The 17,541-nt window shown below is 41.6% G+C and overlaps 1 protein-coding gene across 1 annotated transcript in view; it reads left to right on the top strand.

The window, feature by feature from the left end:
• The window catches only part of spon1b (spondin 1b), a 107,584-nt gene that overhangs the window by 75,284 nt on the left and 14,759 nt on the right, over positions 1-17,541 (top strand). The window contains exons 8-11 of the mRNA XM_031738308.2: positions 3,911-4,112; positions 9,855-9,995; positions 11,036-11,108; positions 13,961-14,143. Of these exons, the coding sequence (XP_031594168.1) occupies positions 3,911-4,112; positions 9,855-9,995; positions 11,036-11,108; positions 13,961-14,143 (599 nt within the window). The remainder of the gene's footprint in view (positions 1-3,910; positions 4,113-9,854; positions 9,996-11,035; positions 11,109-13,960; positions 14,144-17,541) is intronic.

Here is a 17,541-nt window from a genome sequence, read left to right on the forward strand (position 1 = left end):
AGAATGTCTAAAATTTACAGAATAGACTTGATGCTTTATTTAGTATGAGGGGAATGACCCGCCAATTTCCGGGGGCGAGGTCACTGAGGCAGTTAAACAACTCCTTGGTGGCAGAGCCCCTGGTGTTGATGAGGTCCGCCCCGAGTTCCTGAAGGCTCTGGACGTTGTAGGGCTGTCCTGGTTGACACGCCTCTACAATGTTGCGTGGAGATCAGGGCAGTACCCTGGACTGGCAGACCGGGTGGTGGTCCCCATCTTTAAGAAGGGAGACCGGAGGGTGTGTTCCAACTACAGGGGATCACACTCCTCAGCCTCCCTGGGAAAGTCTATGCCAGGGTGCTGGAAAGGAGAGTTCGTCCGTTAGTCGAACCTCGGATACAGGAGGAACAATGCGGTTTTCGTCCTGGTCGCGGAACACTGGACCAGCTCTTTATCCTCTCAAGGATACTTGAGGGTGCATGGGAGTTTGCCCAACCAGTCTACATGTGTTTTGTGGACTTGGAGAAGGTATTCGACCGTGTCCCTCGGGGTGTCCTGTGGGAGGTGTTGTGGGAGTATGGGGTGTCTGGCCCATTGCTACGGGCCATTCGATCCCTATACAACCGTTGCAAGAGTTTGGTTCGCATTGCCGGCAATAAGTCGGACTCGTTCGGTGGGTGATGGGCTCCGCCAGGGCTGCCCTTTGTCACCGGTTCTGTTCATAATTTTATGGACAGGATTTCTAAAGGCGCAGCCAAGTGGCGGAGGGCTTTCGCCGGTGGCCTCAGAATCTCATCTCTGCTTTTTGCGGATGATGTGGTTCTGTTGGCTTCATCAGGTGAAGGCCTCCAGCTCGCACTGGAGCGGTTCGCAGCCGAGTGTGAAGCAGCGGGAATGAGGATCAGCACCTCCAAATCTGAGGCCATGGTTCTCAGCCGGAAATGGGTGGAGTGCCCACTTGGTCGGGATGAGTTCCTGCCCCAAGTGGAGGAGTTCAAGTATCTCGGGTCTTGTTCGCGAGTGATGGGAGAAGGGAGCCGGAGATCGACAGACGGATTGGTGCTGCGGCTGCAGTGATGCGGACGCTGCACCGGTCCGTCGTGGTGAAGAGGGAGCTGAGTGTAAAAGCGAAGCTCTCAATTTACCGGAGTCGATCCACGCCCCTACCTCACCTATGGCCACGAGCTGTGGGTAGTGACCGAAAGAACGAGATCGCGGATACAAGCGGCAGAAATGAGCTTCCTCCGAAGGGTGGCTGGCCTCTCCCTTAGAGATAGGATGAGAAGTTCGGCCATCCGGGAGGGGCTCAGAGTAGAGCCGCTGCTCCTCCGCATCGAAAGGAGCCAGTTGAGGTGGTTCGGGCATCTGACAAGGATGCCTCCTGAGCGCCTCCTGGGTGAGGTGTTCCGGGCACGTCCCACCGGGAGGAGGCCCCGGGGCAGACCCAGGACACGCTGGAGAGATTATATCTCTCGGCTGGCCTGGGAACGCCTTGGTGTTCCCCCGGATAAGCTGGAGGAGGTGGCTGGGAGAGGGAGAGGGCTTCTCTGCTTAGGCTGCTGCCCCCGCGACCCGGCCTCGGATAAAGCGGATGAAGATGGATGGATGGATGGACTTGATGCTTTATTTAGTATGATCCAGAATGAGGGGTTGAGCCCACAGACTTGCAGAGCAGCGGTCCCCAACCCCTGGGCCGCAAGAGTTGAGGCTTGTGTGTGAAATTTATGGTTTTCAGGGTTTTTATCATTAACTCGGTTTCCCTAGGTCTTTTCCCGTTTTGTAGTTGTGTGTCTTATTTTGAAAGAAATATTTACGCGTTACCATAGCGACCAGGTTACGGGGCAGAGAGGAGGATGTTACTCTCAATGTTGTTGGCACATTTCAGGAGGACGCTGCTAATAAAGTTACACAATTACACAGTGAATTTGCATTTATTATTATATTTTCAAAATACCACAGTTGTTTTCTTGGTCGTATCATTTTATTTTGTTGTATTTATCCGCAACACCTTAAAGGCCGGTCCGTGAAAGTATTGTCTGACATTAAACCGGTCCGTGGTGCAAAAAAGGTTGGAGACCGCTGCTCTAGAGGACTGAAAGTCTTTTTGCAGCCACAGGTATCGCCACCTGGTGGCCAATAAAAGGATGTCTGGTTTTAGCCACTTCCAAGTTGGCTTCACCTTTGAACCAGAAGGTACGTCCATCCTTTATACCATCTATTTGTGACTCATACAGTTTCCCCCACTGCAAGGTTCCATTTGTGTTAATACTAATGTGTGGCTCACCAGGTAGCATGTGTATTCCTTCACCAGGAAATATATATTTATCTTACAACATGTCCGCAGGAAAGAAAGCAGTGAAAATGTGGTGCTTGGAGCTGATATTGAACCAAAATTGGGACTGGGTTATGTGTTTAACGTTATTTATCATGTTGAGTTAGCCAAGTTTAAAGGGAGTCTCCATTAGGAGACAAATCTCAATGGCCCATTAATCTCGCGTCCTCATGCATTATACATGCAGTCTTTGCTAGGGAACATTTAGCCAGACATAATTGTGCCGTTTGCATGTTTTTTTTCCTGAATGTAAAATTTTGTCCCCATGTTTATGTATCTTTGGCTTGGCCAACTCAGGCCACTGTTGTTGTTAGGTTCACCTTTGTTTTGCAGGACCGTTTGCATCTCCTGTAGCTGAAATACCTGGTTCTGTAAGTTTATTAAAATATGTTATTTTCTAGGCCCTAAATCAATCTGTCCAATTGAAAAGATTGTTTCTTCAAGCCAAAATTATTTTAAAGTGTCTGTTTTGTAAAGCATAAAATAATCTGTCTGGTTTGAAGCAATGCGGCAAAGAATGAGTTTTTATTGATTTACTTCTTTGTCTTCAAAAGACAAAGCAGAACGAGATTCATATTTCTTTCTTTGTTACTGATTACATGGTGGCAATTTCAAGACATCGTGACCTCTCCACGAATGACAAAAAACCAAAACCTAATCTTCCTGATGAGCAGTATTAAATTCTTAATTTGCAGGAAGAGTATTTAAACGTTGGCTAAAAGTTTCATTTCTGACACACTCAGTGAACTTGGTATTATAATTAAAATTCAGATACTATTGTAATGCAATGCATACATTTTAATAAATGTACTCGTAATTGTTTTATGATGGTTTTCTTTATGCGCCTCTCAAAGCCAGGCTCACTTGTCTGAATAGTTGCACACTCTGGCATCCTGTGCTCTCTTTGGAATTAGTTCAAGAGCAATTAGAAACTTATCACAATTGTAGCCCTCAGCACTGCATGAGCATGAACACACGCACACACATACACACACACTAATGTACTGTATCTTTCACCAAACATCTGTTTAATTACCCCTCCTAGCGTTGTCTGTCATTTGCGATATATTGTGGCACTATTATATTTACTAATGAGAACATTCGCACACATGCTTGCACAGCTATACCTCCACACACTCACTGGGCATCTGAAGCATTGGCTCATTTTGTTGTATTTTGTTTGCAGACTTGTCAGGTGATTCTGAGATATTTGTGTTTGCACATATGTCTTGGCTAATACATGATAATTAAGATGATTTGTTTTGGGGGGTTTTTTTAAAGAAAGTTCAAATTGCTTACTTTATTGTATTCAGAATAGCTTAGTGCTTTCACTACCTTTTGGACGTGCAAAGAGAATTTGTAATGATGAGCAATTTTCAGTCGCTAATTGGATATTTTAGAGCCTCAATTATCGCGCAATTAGCAATGCAGCATAGATCAGAGGTTATGACATCAAAACTGGCTGTTTTTCACTGAAACTGCAACAGCTGAATGTTGGATATAATGATGAGATTATTATGCTCTACCATTACAGTAATACTTAGGATATGGTTTGAATTATTTACCTTCTGTGATTTCTTTCCCCACCACCATTCCTAGGCGAGCAGCTCCCTCAGCAGAGTTTTCCGTAGACCGGACCCGTCACCTGATGTCCTTCCTCACCATGCTTGGGCCCAGCCCAGACTGGAATGTGGGGCTGTCAGGAGAGGACCTCTGTACCAAGGAGTGTGGCTGGGTCCAAAGACTGGAGACAGACCTCATCCCATGGGATGCAGGCACTGACAGTGGCGTCACATATGAGGTGGTGTATCCTGATTCTAAGAGTGTGATCTTTGCTGTTGGTTAGCAAGATCACATAAAAAGTGCCAGGCTAAAGTTAATAACTGCTGATGCAAATGGTAAAATATAGCACTCAAAGCACTTTGTACAACTTGCCTCATTCTCCCATTAATACAAACACTTTTTTCTATGTAAGTGCATCTCACATTCGCAAACATTAAACTTGGGAATAGTACGTTTCCCAGGGATATTTGATCGACCCGCCAATGTTACAATAAACACTTGCTCTACCTCCTGAGCTACATCCACCCCCGATTGAGGTGATTTCAACCCATGAAAATTTGCTGAGTATCTGGATCATTTTCTCTAAAACTGTGAAATAGGGCATTGGCCTTGGTTGAAAACACACTCGGAGAACCTTTCTATTTATTTCAAATGTTTTTGCCACTAGAAGACACCCGTAAAGTGCGACAGGCAGAAGAGGCATTGAAGGTTTCTAACAGTTTAAAAAAACTGCCACAGGAATCATTAAGGAATTATGGGACAATTAGCTTTAAGAAACATGCCTTTTTATGTAGCATAAAATGCTCAACATCAGCTCGTGCAGGAGGGCAAAGGTGGCAGATCAATATTTAACTTTTCTTTAATCAACATGAGGTCCAACATGTAGGCTCCTACAAATACATATTGATATTTAGTTTGATGCTTACATATATTTTTAATACCAAATCAGATGGAATACACAGTATAATATCTTCAAGTGAATTCTAAGAAATAAAACTGTTTATTGCCTTTTATTAGAAGGTTTAGTGCTGTGTGGCTGTGCTGGCATTAAACAGAATTTATAGCAAATTGCCTCATCACATCACAGCACTCTTGACTTTTACCTGTCTGTTACTCTGAGAGACTTCTTTAGTTTTCTTCATTTTTGGAATGAAAGGTGCTCATCCATATTCACCCGCCGTTTGGAGACTAAAGGGATTTATTTATAGTTTACAAGCTCATGAATAAGCAAGGAGCTTACCCTGCAGAGTGGAGGTGGTAAATACCTTTCAAAAACCTCACTTACATAAAACCAGTCCTCTTTCAACTCACGTCTGTTACTTTGTAAACATGGAAGTGTTTCTTCTTAGTCTTTTATCACATAGCCTCTACCTAAGCGCTCTAGCTGACACTGACACTCACATTCATAAAATTTAAGGTTTTTTTCTGTATATGCACGTGTATTCAAAGTTATACAATTAGGGACATTAATAAAAGTGTCATCAATTTACTCACCATTTTCAAAAAGAGGTATAATTTAGGCTACACAAAGTATATAGTTTCCTCATTTAAAAAAGTAAATAAATGTAACTTTGAGCAGTAGTGAGCTATTTTTGTAAGCTTGTTCTTTTATTCTGTGTATGAGTCAGCCTTTATATAAAATGTGGGCTATAACAGAAGTAATATATGTAACTATGCATTGCCTAGACCCTGCTGTTTCTTTCGTCCTTAAATGGCACACGTTCCAAGCCGATAATGTCTTCTTACTTGGGTAAAAACAATGTATTGTTGTAAAAGTTTTACTACGAGATAATGAATGCATCATCCTGTACATCAGACATTGAATTCCTGCCACCCACATGCAGACATATGGAGGAAAGTAGTCTTCCAGACACTTGCTCATAAACTATACAAAAATGCTTTTGCAGTTTTTGTGTTTGCAGACATTAGTGAAGCTGTTTTTATTGTTTTTTGTGTCTTCCACAAATACAATTTTTTCAACCAAAATGTAAGGAGAAAATGTTTTTTTTTACATTTTGGTCTTAGTTAGATAATCCAGTGGACAGGTAGGAGAAAGTAAGCAGGGAAATGACGTTAAGCAGATGGAAGAAAGCTATTCAAGTTAGCAAATACGAGGATAATATGAATTCAACCAGTTACCAAGGCAACAAAGTCATTTGCACATGGTCATTTAACAAGCCAACATTGCCAAGCTTGAACTTGATACATTATATTTAAAAAAAACCCTCTCGCTCCTGCAGGCGGTCTATCCTTTAAGCTCGGGTCCTCTACCAGAGGCCTGGGAGCTTGAGGGTCCTGCGCAGTATCTTTGCTGTTCCTAGGTCTGAGCTCTTCTGGACAGAGATCTCGGATGTTGTTCTTGAGATCTATTAGAGCCACTTGCCTAGCTTGGGAGTCACTGCTCCGATTACCACTGGGACCACTGTTACCGTCACTGAATCGATGTCTCATTCACTCCTGGCATACAGTTTGATGTCATCCATGTAAAGGAGGTGGCCTATGATTGCACTAGGGATGGGTATCGAAACCCGGTTCTTGTTGAGAACCGGTTCCCACTGTTTCAATTCCTTGGAATCGTTTGCCATTTTTGCAAACGATTCCCTTATCGATTCCAGTCGCCCCGAATGACGTCACCACGTTGCGGAGCGTCATTTACCTGGCAGGGCGCCTAAGCGGCTCAAACGCTCAAAAGTTTGGTTATACTTTACGAGAACGGATGACAACAGGGCAACTTGCAATACTTGCAAAGTAGATATTTCATTTAAAGGAGGAAACACTGCGAATATGCAAAAGCATTTGCTCACAAAACACGCGATAACCTTAAATGAATGTCGTGTTTTTAATTCCGCTCCGGACTCGTGAATCTCAACCCAGCAGCAGCGGTAACGTTTGCACGTCCTCTCCCGTTAATGCGGCAGGTAAATAATCAACTAACAGTGCATATTATGTTAGCGCGATCTGCCTTATTACAAAACCTGCCATTACTGTGCGCTGCATTTAGGTGACCATGATGAGAGAGACAGACAGAGTCTGGCTGGCTCAGATGCTGGCAGTTCTCGCTGCAGTCTACCGGTAGCGTCTCCTTTCAGGCCAGGATAGACGAATGTCACCGAGCAGTGACTAAGTTTGTGGTCAAAGGCTTGCACCCATTTGCCACAGCAGATGCCCCCGATTTCCGGTAAGTGAATGTGTTTAATTGTAGGCAGGGACATTACTGGATATTCTTGTGTAATTGCTACAGAATAATTTATGTTATACTTTGTTAATGCTACAGAAGAATATTTATTTTATTATTTTACATTTTTTTTTCCTGGGGACCCTGTGACACCCCATTGAAGCGCCGAAGGCTGTGGATCTCTTAAGATCTCACTGTTGGGTTTGTAAGGCCATGTTACTCCTAAATGTCTATCTTGTTCAAAGAGAAGATATAAAACAAAGTTCTAAGCTAATCGACCTTAGTGTTCTCTTTTTAAAAAAATAAGAATCGATAAGAGAATCGGTAAAGAATCGAATCGTTAAACAGAATCGAAAATGGAATCGGAATTGTGAAAATCTTATCAATACCCATCCCTAGATTGCACCATTCCATAGTCGGTATCCGTAGCCAGTCTTGTTAATGATCTCACTGAGGGGGTTCAGGCCTATGCAGAACAGCAGTGGGGACAGAGCATCTCCTTGGTAGATCCCGGACTTGATGCTGACTTGTGCTATGGGCTTGAAGTTGGTCTCTAGTGTTGTACGCCACATCCCCATTGAGTTCCTGATGAAGGCTCTTAGGGTCCTGTTGATCTTGTTCAGTTCTAGGAGACACAGGCCTTCTTGTAATCAATCCAGGCAGTGTACAGGTTGGTCAGTCTGGTGTTGCAGTCTTGGGTGACTGTTCTGTCTACCAGCAGCTGGTGTTTCGCTCCTCTGGTATTCTTGCCAATTCCTTTCTGTGCCCTGCTCATGTATTGTAGCCATGTGCCTGATCATCTTAGCCGCTATGATGCCTGAGAGGAGCTGCCATGTGGTACTGAGGCAGGTTATTGGCTGAACCATGTCAGGGCCTGGTGCTGTCCAACTCTTCATGCCTTTCTTGGATGTCTGCCACTGTAATGGTTACTGGACCCTGTTCAGGGAGGTTGCTGTGGTCTGCCCCCTGACCCATGGTCCTGGCTCCCCCTTGCCGTAGCATTTGTGTTGTACCTCATCAATCCCTAGCTTTGAGAGCAGTTCCTTCTTTTGAATGTTGGAACACTGAGCTACTAGTTGTTTCACCGTCAATCTGGATCCTGGGTATCGTAAAATTCCATAGGTCACTCATCCTATTCATGCAACCCCTTCCTCTGGGATTACTTGTGTAGTACCATTCCAGCAGCACCCTATTTTCATCTCTTGCCCACCTATGCCATCTTGTTCCAGAAACGCACTTCTCATCAGGGTGTCCTGGTTCCTCAACACCTGACGCGGACCTTGTTAATCTGGGCGACATCCGAGCCAGTATAAACCCTTACTGGATACAATATATATATATATATATATAACTATATCAAAGTGGCAAATTTTTTTAAGGGCTCTAATTCCTATGCTGTTAATCAAATACTTGTGAAAACCTTTGAATTAAAAGTAAAGCTTAAATCATTTCCTGTTAATTTTAAAATCTTCTGTGGTGGCAATAAACAACTCTAACATGTAGATGTGCACCTGCAAAGCTCTGCAAAGCTCTGCATAGCTCCGACACAGCGCCAAAGCATCACCATGCTAGTTATGAAGAGAATCATTAACACTATTGCAGTGGATTTGAGAGTGTAACTTTATACCTCATCTAATGGCTTATTTAGTGGTGCTGAATATATTAAATTACATCAAAACAGGGCTTCAAAATTAAAATGATGCCGTGGTGTTAACGTGAGAGAACACAGAGAATAATTCATTAATGTCACATGTTTTTATCTTCTCTCTGGACATGGCAACACATGCTATGACACACACATACCTGGAAACAATGCATGGTGAGATCAAACAGAAATGAAGCTGTGGACCTTGTGGTTTATGGGAAAATCTGTGACTCGATAAGATCTTTCATGCATTTTTTACTTCCCCACTTCTCCGTTTTGGAACAGAATGGAAAATCAAAGTCAAAAAGCTATTGTGTTGCTATTCATTTTTTTTAATTATTCTACTATGAATAAGCCACTTCCGTATTGTTTGCTTCACTCAAGAAGAATTCTGTTGTTCCCTTTTTAAAAGCCTGTTTCACAGACATGCATTCACAATAGGCCGCTATTGGATTAGTATTCTTGTCCCACAAATAATTCCCATGCCCTAAATATTTGCTGTTTAACTTTAATTACTCTAACCATTCCTCAGTGGAGGACTGGGACTCTCTTCTTTCAGGCATTTTGGATGCACAATATACGAGAGCAGATGTTTTCCTCTAGGACACCATCCCTTCTTAGACCAAGTGCTTTGCTCAATTCTAATGTGGGAGAGTGTGAATAGCTCTCTTTCAGTTCACGACCCGATCTTTAGCCATTGCATATTATTTGGACACGTCTGCTTTCCCCTGATTTTTAAAGACCCGTCAGAGCTGATTCACCTTTAGATTCACATTGAAACTCTGTGACATCTACCTGGCGAGATAAAAGTGAAAGTAAGAGCCCCTTATAGTTTTTAAAAGTCCTTGATTTGGATTTCAGTATAGCAGGTCTGCCTTTAGTTGGGCGATAGCATCTGTCTAGTTTTCCTATGGTGGAATATTTTTGCCCGGAGAGATTACTAAAAGGATAAAAGAGGGATGCAGCAATCTATATAGTCTTTAAAACATCTAAAACATAATAGAAATTAATATCACTAGGTTTGTCAGCGTATACAAGTACTTTATCTTCCACTAACAGTTATTTGAGTCACTTATAATATAAATGCTTTATTATTTTTTTTATAGAGCATGTTAAACACCTTATAAGCTCATCGACACCCTTTCTTCTGCCTCTTTTAGTCACCAAACAAGCCCACCGCTCCTCAGGAGAAGATCCGACCTCTGACCAGTTTGGACCACCCCCAGAGCCCGTTCTATGACCCAGAGGGCGGAGCAATCACCCCTGTGGCCAGGGTAGTGGTGGAACGAATTGCTAGAAAGGTAAAAATTTCATCTGTGTGAATGTGTTTAGGGTTTCAAATAAACACAACTATACATTACAGCTTTTTCCTGTGGTGAGACGTTAAAGGGACCGATTCTGGGCTTACACAGATGTTTAAAATAAAAATTTGGCCAAAACTGATGCCAATAGCGATTTTGACTTTGGCTATCTCTTATCTATTTTACGTGTACTATTTTATGTGTACATTCACGCGTAACTTATTTCATGTTGAAATAAGGGAAGTTTGAATCCCAACCACAAATAAAGGCACACAGTTTAATTCATAGGAAATTATGTGAAATTCTACTGTGGTTGATGCCTTTGCTGTAGATGGTTAAACTTTAAAGTTAATTTGACTAATAAAAATGTCAGTCACACACACACAGCCATCAGTGAGCTTTTTATGTTAATTGTGGCATTTGCTAGAATCTGAGTTTGTGTTGTAATGATGGTTAGCAAAGCCAGTGAAGGTCAGCAGATGACAAACATGCTTGCCAATTAGCTCGCCAGCACAGGTACTAGTCTCACCTCATGTGACCCATGCAGTTTTTCCACTGCTTTTTGATACTCAAAAAGCATCTTTGCATTGTCATGCAAAGATATTTCACTGCAGTGAAGATACTGAAGTATCTTTGCATGACAATTAAAAATTATCCCTAACTACAGGGACCTTTACTGGACCTTGTTTTAGCTCCCTTTCCCTCCCTTTAGGCCAACCTTTTTCCTGATTGGCTGGCCCTCATAAACAAAAGATTTCAGGAGTAGGTGGGCGGCTGTGAGTGTGAGATCTCACTGAGAGTGTAGAAAAACTTTTTGAAATGAAGTACTTTGAAGTAATTTATTATTTAAAATTCATATAGTACATATATACACAGCAGAAAAAAGGTAAATGAATAAGAGGTCTGCCTTAAATTAGTGTTATTCATCCTATGTTAAACTACTATTTTTAATTTCAGAAATAAAGTCTCAAAGTCACGCTTTGTCAACATGCTTTTGATAGTGTTTAAGTGTGTGGTCACATCTTTCCTCGTGTGCACAGGGGGAGCAGTGTAATGTGGTCCCCGACACCATAGATGACATAGTAGCAGATATTGGACAAGAGGAGGAGACAGGTAAACTCACGCTCACATACATTCTTTCCTAATTAAAGTTGTTCAGGGAAAGACCCCAAACAAGACATAGTAGATTACCTGTAAGAGCCTCAGTGTTTAACTAATTATTCAAACCCCATGATTATACGATATTGCATTCCTGTGCTTTGAACTTGCCTCTTTGTTCACAAAACTTTTACTTTAACTATTAAACCTTTTTCCTGGCAAAATGAGCAGCCACAATAGGGATTCAGTGTCTTCAGATTATCAAGGACACACGCACAGCTCATTACAGACACAACTGGTATCATCTGAGACTCAGATGGAAGGTCACACAGTCATAACACACATCTGGCAGGGCTTTGTCTCCACCCTGCTGTGTGCAGGTGGGTGCCCCACTGCTCCAGACCCCCACAGTTGCGCCCTGCGCTTATCAAACATACTTGATATTCTGTGATGCAGCAGAGATGCTTTCAGTCTGGACACTGATGGCTGAGGCTCTACACATGAAATCTGTTTGTGACTGTTACCTGTTTGGCATAAAGTCATAAGACGTTCATTATGACCGTTATGAAAGTAGTTCTATTTTTATTTAACCATTAAACTTTTAGAAAAGACAGTAAAGTTATGTGAAAAAGTTTTCACAGGACTCTGTTGCGTCTTCTAAAAATTATTAAGAAGAAGGAATTAAGATGATAAGTAGAAGCAAGGTGTTGCTATTCAAATGAACCTGATCAGGAGGTTTGCCTTCATCTGTAAAAGAAAAGGTTTTTGTTTTAATTCAGACTCTACAGGACTCGGTAAGGATGTTAAATCTTAAAGGTCATGATAGTAGGAAAAAGAAACATCAGCATCTGGACAAACCGCAAGACTTGTGTAACAATGTCCTTTGGACAGATGAGACCAAAGTAGAGATATTTGGCCAGAATGCACAGCACCACGTTTGGAGCAACCCAAACACAGCATTTCAGCAGAAATGTCTAATATCAACTGTCAGCACGGTGGTGGAGGGGTGATGATTTGAGCTTCTTTTGTAACCACACGAGCTGGGCAGCTTGCAGTCATTGAACATAAATTCGTCTGGACGCCAAAGTATTCCAGAGTCAAATATGAGGCCGTCTGTCCAACAGCTTGTTCCAAACAGGACAATGGTCCCGAACACAGCAGCAAATTTACAACAGAATAGCTGAGAAAGAAAAGAATTCAATTACCCAATTGAAGTCCAGACCTAAATTGAAGTGCTGTGATGGTACACAGGTGGTACCTGTGGTACCTGTCATGTTCGGGTCAAATCTGACCGATTTACAAATCAAAACACTCATAAATATTGTGTTTTACTTCTGATTGCCTCAAGGCCTTATGACATCCTCCACACTTTGCACTTGAACATATAAAATGAAGATCACCCCTTTCATTGAATTTTGAGTGTTTTAATCAACCTTGTTACATCTGTGGTGTTCCCGGTCAAAAGTGACCACCATAGGAAATGAATGGGAACTGAACGACCCACTGAATGACCCACTGAACTGAATTTGGTGGTGAAAAATGTTTGTTATGCTAATTTAAGAGCTATTAAAACAGACTGGTCAATTTTGACCAGACCACTAAAGTAAGGGGTGGGGACCACAACTGAAAGGTTAAGAGAGCTGTGCATAAACACCTCTGCAAGCATCAATGGACTGACTCAACTTCGTAAAGAAGAGTGGGCCAAAATTTCTCCTCAGTGATGTGAGAGACTGATAAAGTCGTATAAAAAATGACTTCCACTTTCTGTTTTGAGATGCCCGTCAATCAAAGTGAGGTCTAGATGGATGTAAGTGGGTGCACGGAGAGTGTTTCTTTTTTTCCACCCAGTGTACAGTTATTAAGGAGGAAATTACAGAAAGGAGGCTGTAAATATGTTTTTCAGTGCTGTAAACATGGGGTTTTAAATGGCAGTCTGTAAGGACTGACACATGTTTGTAGACACTGAAGCAGTTTTTCAGATCCAGAGGTTACTGCCTGCTGTAACCTGTTTTTTAAATCCTTATAGCAACTGTGTTTTTTAATGGTTTTTAGCCCATATACAGGTTGTCACATGACATTATTTATGCTGCGCGTAGATGTTTCAGCCTATTTCTACTAGAAGTGGCTTTGAGAAGGGGGGAGGTTTTTGCCCACACAGCAGAATTCCTAACAAGGATCTCCTGCCACCTAATGAATGTCTTCCTCAGTCAGTCATGAGCCATTTGCTTCTTTCCCCTCCTCTGTTCCTCTACCTGTCCTCGCTTTCTCCCTTATCTCTGCATGAGATGACACTACAGAGACGAGTATCTATTTGGGCTGATCCCCCTGGTCCGCCTGAAGCTTTGACGCTTTCGCTTACACATCAGCTCAACGCTCCTCTTACCTTCCGCTTAGTGTCGGCAGCTCCTTTCTTCCCTCATTCTCCTGTCATTACACTTTATGCCAGAGAATTGGACCCACTCACGTTTGTCTCTGTGGCCTGGCAGTATATTCTCTCTCGCCTCTCGTCTCATTTTCTCTGCCTTTCTGAAGCCCAGAGGGAGCATTATTAATTGAAGCCAGTACCCCTGCTACTTCTTGTAGCTCTGCTATCACTGATAATTGGACAGGACATTCACAAATCACACTCCTCTCCGGCTTCTCCCTTCAGCTCCTTTCTCTCCCCCTCAGATGTCACTTTGTGGCCTCTTGTGGTCGACTACCTGTGGTAATCACCTTTGGATGCAGTTTTTATACAATCAATGTCAGTGCAGTCCCTCATCCCTCACCCCTCCCACTATGTGACAAATGACTTCAGCAACTTCGCTGGAGTGAAAAGGAAAATTAAGTTTTGCAAAAGCAAATCATCACCGATCTTTCTCTCGTAGATGACACACCTGAGACGTGCATCTACTCAGGATGGTCTCCCTGGTCAGCTTGTAGCAGCTCTACATGTGAAAAAGGTCGCCGGATGAGACAAAGGATGCTGAAGGCCCAGCTGGATCTCAGCATGCCGTGTCCCCACACTCAAGATTTCCAGCCCTGCATGGGCCCAGGATGCAGCAGAGAGGGTAAACACACACACACAGACACACACAGGTATTATTTGACAGATAACTCTTGTAAATACACTCTACAGTTTTTAAATGGCAGTTTCATTTGTTAAGGGAAGAACATTATTCAAGCCTACCTGACTCTGTGTGATAAAAGTAATTTGTTAACTAATGAATTAAATGTGACTAACCACATTTTTTTTCTTAGTTTCACTAGCTGCACCTAAGACTGATTACTGTCACTTGAACAGAATCTAACAAAGTAAAGTAGGTTAAAAAAATCCCTAAGAGCAACACATAATACCACAATCTAAAGAAACAGCTGAGAACATTTAAGTTTGAGATGCAGTGCTCGAGTTTTCTTGTGGTTTCTCTGAGCACCGCTCTGTCTGACCTTGGAGTGAATTTGCAAGGACATGAATTCCTGGGAAGATTGTAGCATTGCGTCAACACACCCTTAAATTCTTCACACCAGCAAACAGCGTTTATAGAGATCATCACACTTGCTGATGGTCAGTTAATCAGGTGCATTTTATTAGCAGCACCTGGCTGCTGCTTAATACTGCTATAAAAAACAGAGTGTTAGGGTTTGCTTAGATAAAGTTCTGTGAAAACCTTTTTTTCACATGGCTGCATATATTGGGGGGAAATATTTATTTAAACTCCTGTTTTAATTTGTAAGTTTGCTGATTTACAAAGAAGCGAACAGTCTCAAATTTTTATGGTAGTTTCATTCTGTGGCCCAGAATGGATTACATAAAAGTTATAAATTGATTTGCATGTCATTAAGTGAAATAAGATCCCCAAGCAAAGCATAACTAGCAAGAAATCAGGAGGGGTTCTGGCCCATTCCTCTTTACAGAAGGTCTCTAAATCCTTTATGTTGCTTCAACTCTCTCTACATATTGTGTATAGGATTGAGGTCTGGAACCTGGCTAGGACGCTGCATGACCTTAATGTGCTTCTTCTTTAACCACTCTTTTGTTCCCTCAGCGATATGTTTTGGTTAAATGTCATGCTGGAAGACCAATCCTCAGGGTTCAGGCTGAGGGAACAAGCAGCACATAGCACCATCCATTGGCCCCTCAGTGTGGTGAACTTGTCCTGTCCCCTTAGCAGAAAAACAACCCCATGCATAATGTTTCCACCTCTGTGCTTGACTGTGGGGATGTTGTTCTTGGGATCATATTTCTTATTGAACTGAGGGTGATTGATAGTCATTTCCAGTTTCTTCCATTTCCAAATAATCACATCAACAGTTGTCACCTTCTCCGAAAGCTTCCTGCTGTTGTTCTTGTCGCCCAGCCTCTACAATCTTGTCGCTGACATCCTTCGACAGCTCTTTGTTCTTGCCCGTGATAGTGGAGAGGCTGGAATGAAAGAAACCTTCTGTGGAGAGGTGTGCTTTATACACACGCAGTGGATTGAGACTCTAAATTGGAGCCTGAATCTTGGCTGTGTTGTAGGGGATCAAACACGTATTTCACTTAATGACATGCAAATCAATTTATAAATTTTATGTGTTTGTTTGGGATTTTTGGTTGATATTCTGTCGCTCTCCATTAAAATGAAATATTAAAAGTTGGAGACTATTTATTTCTTTGTAAGTGGGATCAAATAATTATTTCCCCCTCCGCATATATTCTGGTAGAGGTCGAACGTAAAGTTCTTCTAGACCCCAACAGTAGATTGCAGTGAGTGTCCTGGGCAGGAGTTCATTTAAGTTTTGTCTGCATTAATACTGGAGGATTTAGTAGAGAATAAGATTTCTCAGCCAGATTTATTTCAGTAAATAATATTTATGCAGTTGTGTAGAAGGACCTCTAATAACCCTGACAAATTGCAAATGCAGATAATTTTTCATGTGCCTCATTAGATTCAAAGTAACTGCTTTTGAATTCCTTCTGAGGAAGGCCAAAAGGGAAGATTTTTACCTACTAAAGAGCACAGAAAACAAAATTCTACAAATAACATAATAAAAATTCTCTAAAATACAAATTATGTCCTCCACAGTGTGGAAAGTAGACATTATCTCATTTATTTGTTTTCTCCTACTGTAAAAGTTAAGAGCAACTCTTGAGTGGCACTAATTTAGTTTTTTTTTAATGTCTTTAAATTGTGACACTATTACTTTTAATTATATACCTACTTATACATTAAATTAGGCATTTTAATTAAACATCCATCTGTTATGGACACGTCTGCCCACATTCCAACTGTGGCAGCAGAATAATTAAATGTATATATTCTTTCCAAACACATGCAGCACATGTCAAAACAAGCTTTAATTTGTCTGTTAAAGCTAATAAGAACAACTGGAGGACTGTTTAAGTATCTGTGCAACACAACTAAATGAACTCTTCTTAAAAATCATATGTGCTTTTAGAGTTTTGGACTTTTGGCTTCCAGTATGATCTTGTTATTGCTCCTTAAAGCCAGTAGAACAGAAACAAGCGATTTAAAAAAATTAAAAACCATTTCTGTTATATAATGTCTGTTTATTTTTGTGTTTATGGTTATATTCTCAACACTTGTTTCATTTCAAAAAGGTACATTATTATGACCAGTAAGTTCGCCACATTTTTTAAGCCAAATCAGCATTGTTTGTGTCTTCCTGCTGCCCCCTAGTGCAAAATAAATTATAAGTTGCTGTTAATTCCTTGAGTGACATAAATCGGCTCAAATCCTAGTTCCAATCAGATCTTCAACTAAATGTATTACTGCAGTGAACACATTCACAAATCCTTTAAGCATCTTCCAAGCAAGTTATTCAAGGAGCTTTATTTGTCATTCGCATCACATGTTAACATGAGGTGGAACCAAATTATGTACACACGGTCCCAGAGTGAAAAGAAACAAAAATAATGAAGAAACAGACTTTTTTTTTTTTTAGGTTATAAATAAATAGTTACATTTTTTTTTTTTTAACAAACAGAAATGACAAGTAATAAGACAACACAATAAATAATACTATAACTAGAGTGCAACAACCTGAGTACCAGTATGGAGTATGGGTATAGAGTGTGGGTATAAATATATATAGGTGTAAATAAATACTTTAGCAGCAAAGGGCATGATGACCAGCATTGAGTGACAGTGTCAGTAAGTGTCAGTAGTGGTTAAGGTGCTACAATAACAGTTCTTGTCCATTATGCAGTGAGAAGTCTCACAGCTTCTGGAATGAAGCTGTTTCTCAGTCTGGTGGTTTTGCATTTAATGCTCCTCAGTCTCCTGCCTGAGGGGAGCGGGACAAAGAGAGTGTGTGCTGGGTGAGTGGGGTCCTTCATGATACAGGTGGCCCTCTTCCTGCATCTGGAGGTGTATATGTCTGTGACGGCTGGGAGGCTGCCTCCGACAGCTCTCTGTGCAGCCTTCACTACCCTCTGTAGAGCTTTCCTCTCTACCACAGTGCAGTT

This window comes from Oreochromis aureus, linkage group 7 (genome assembly GCF_013358895.1).
Source record: "Oreochromis aureus strain Israel breed Guangdong linkage group 7, ZZ_aureus, whole genome shotgun sequence".
Taxonomy (NCBI): domain Eukaryota; kingdom Metazoa; phylum Chordata; class Actinopteri; order Cichliformes; family Cichlidae; genus Oreochromis; species Oreochromis aureus.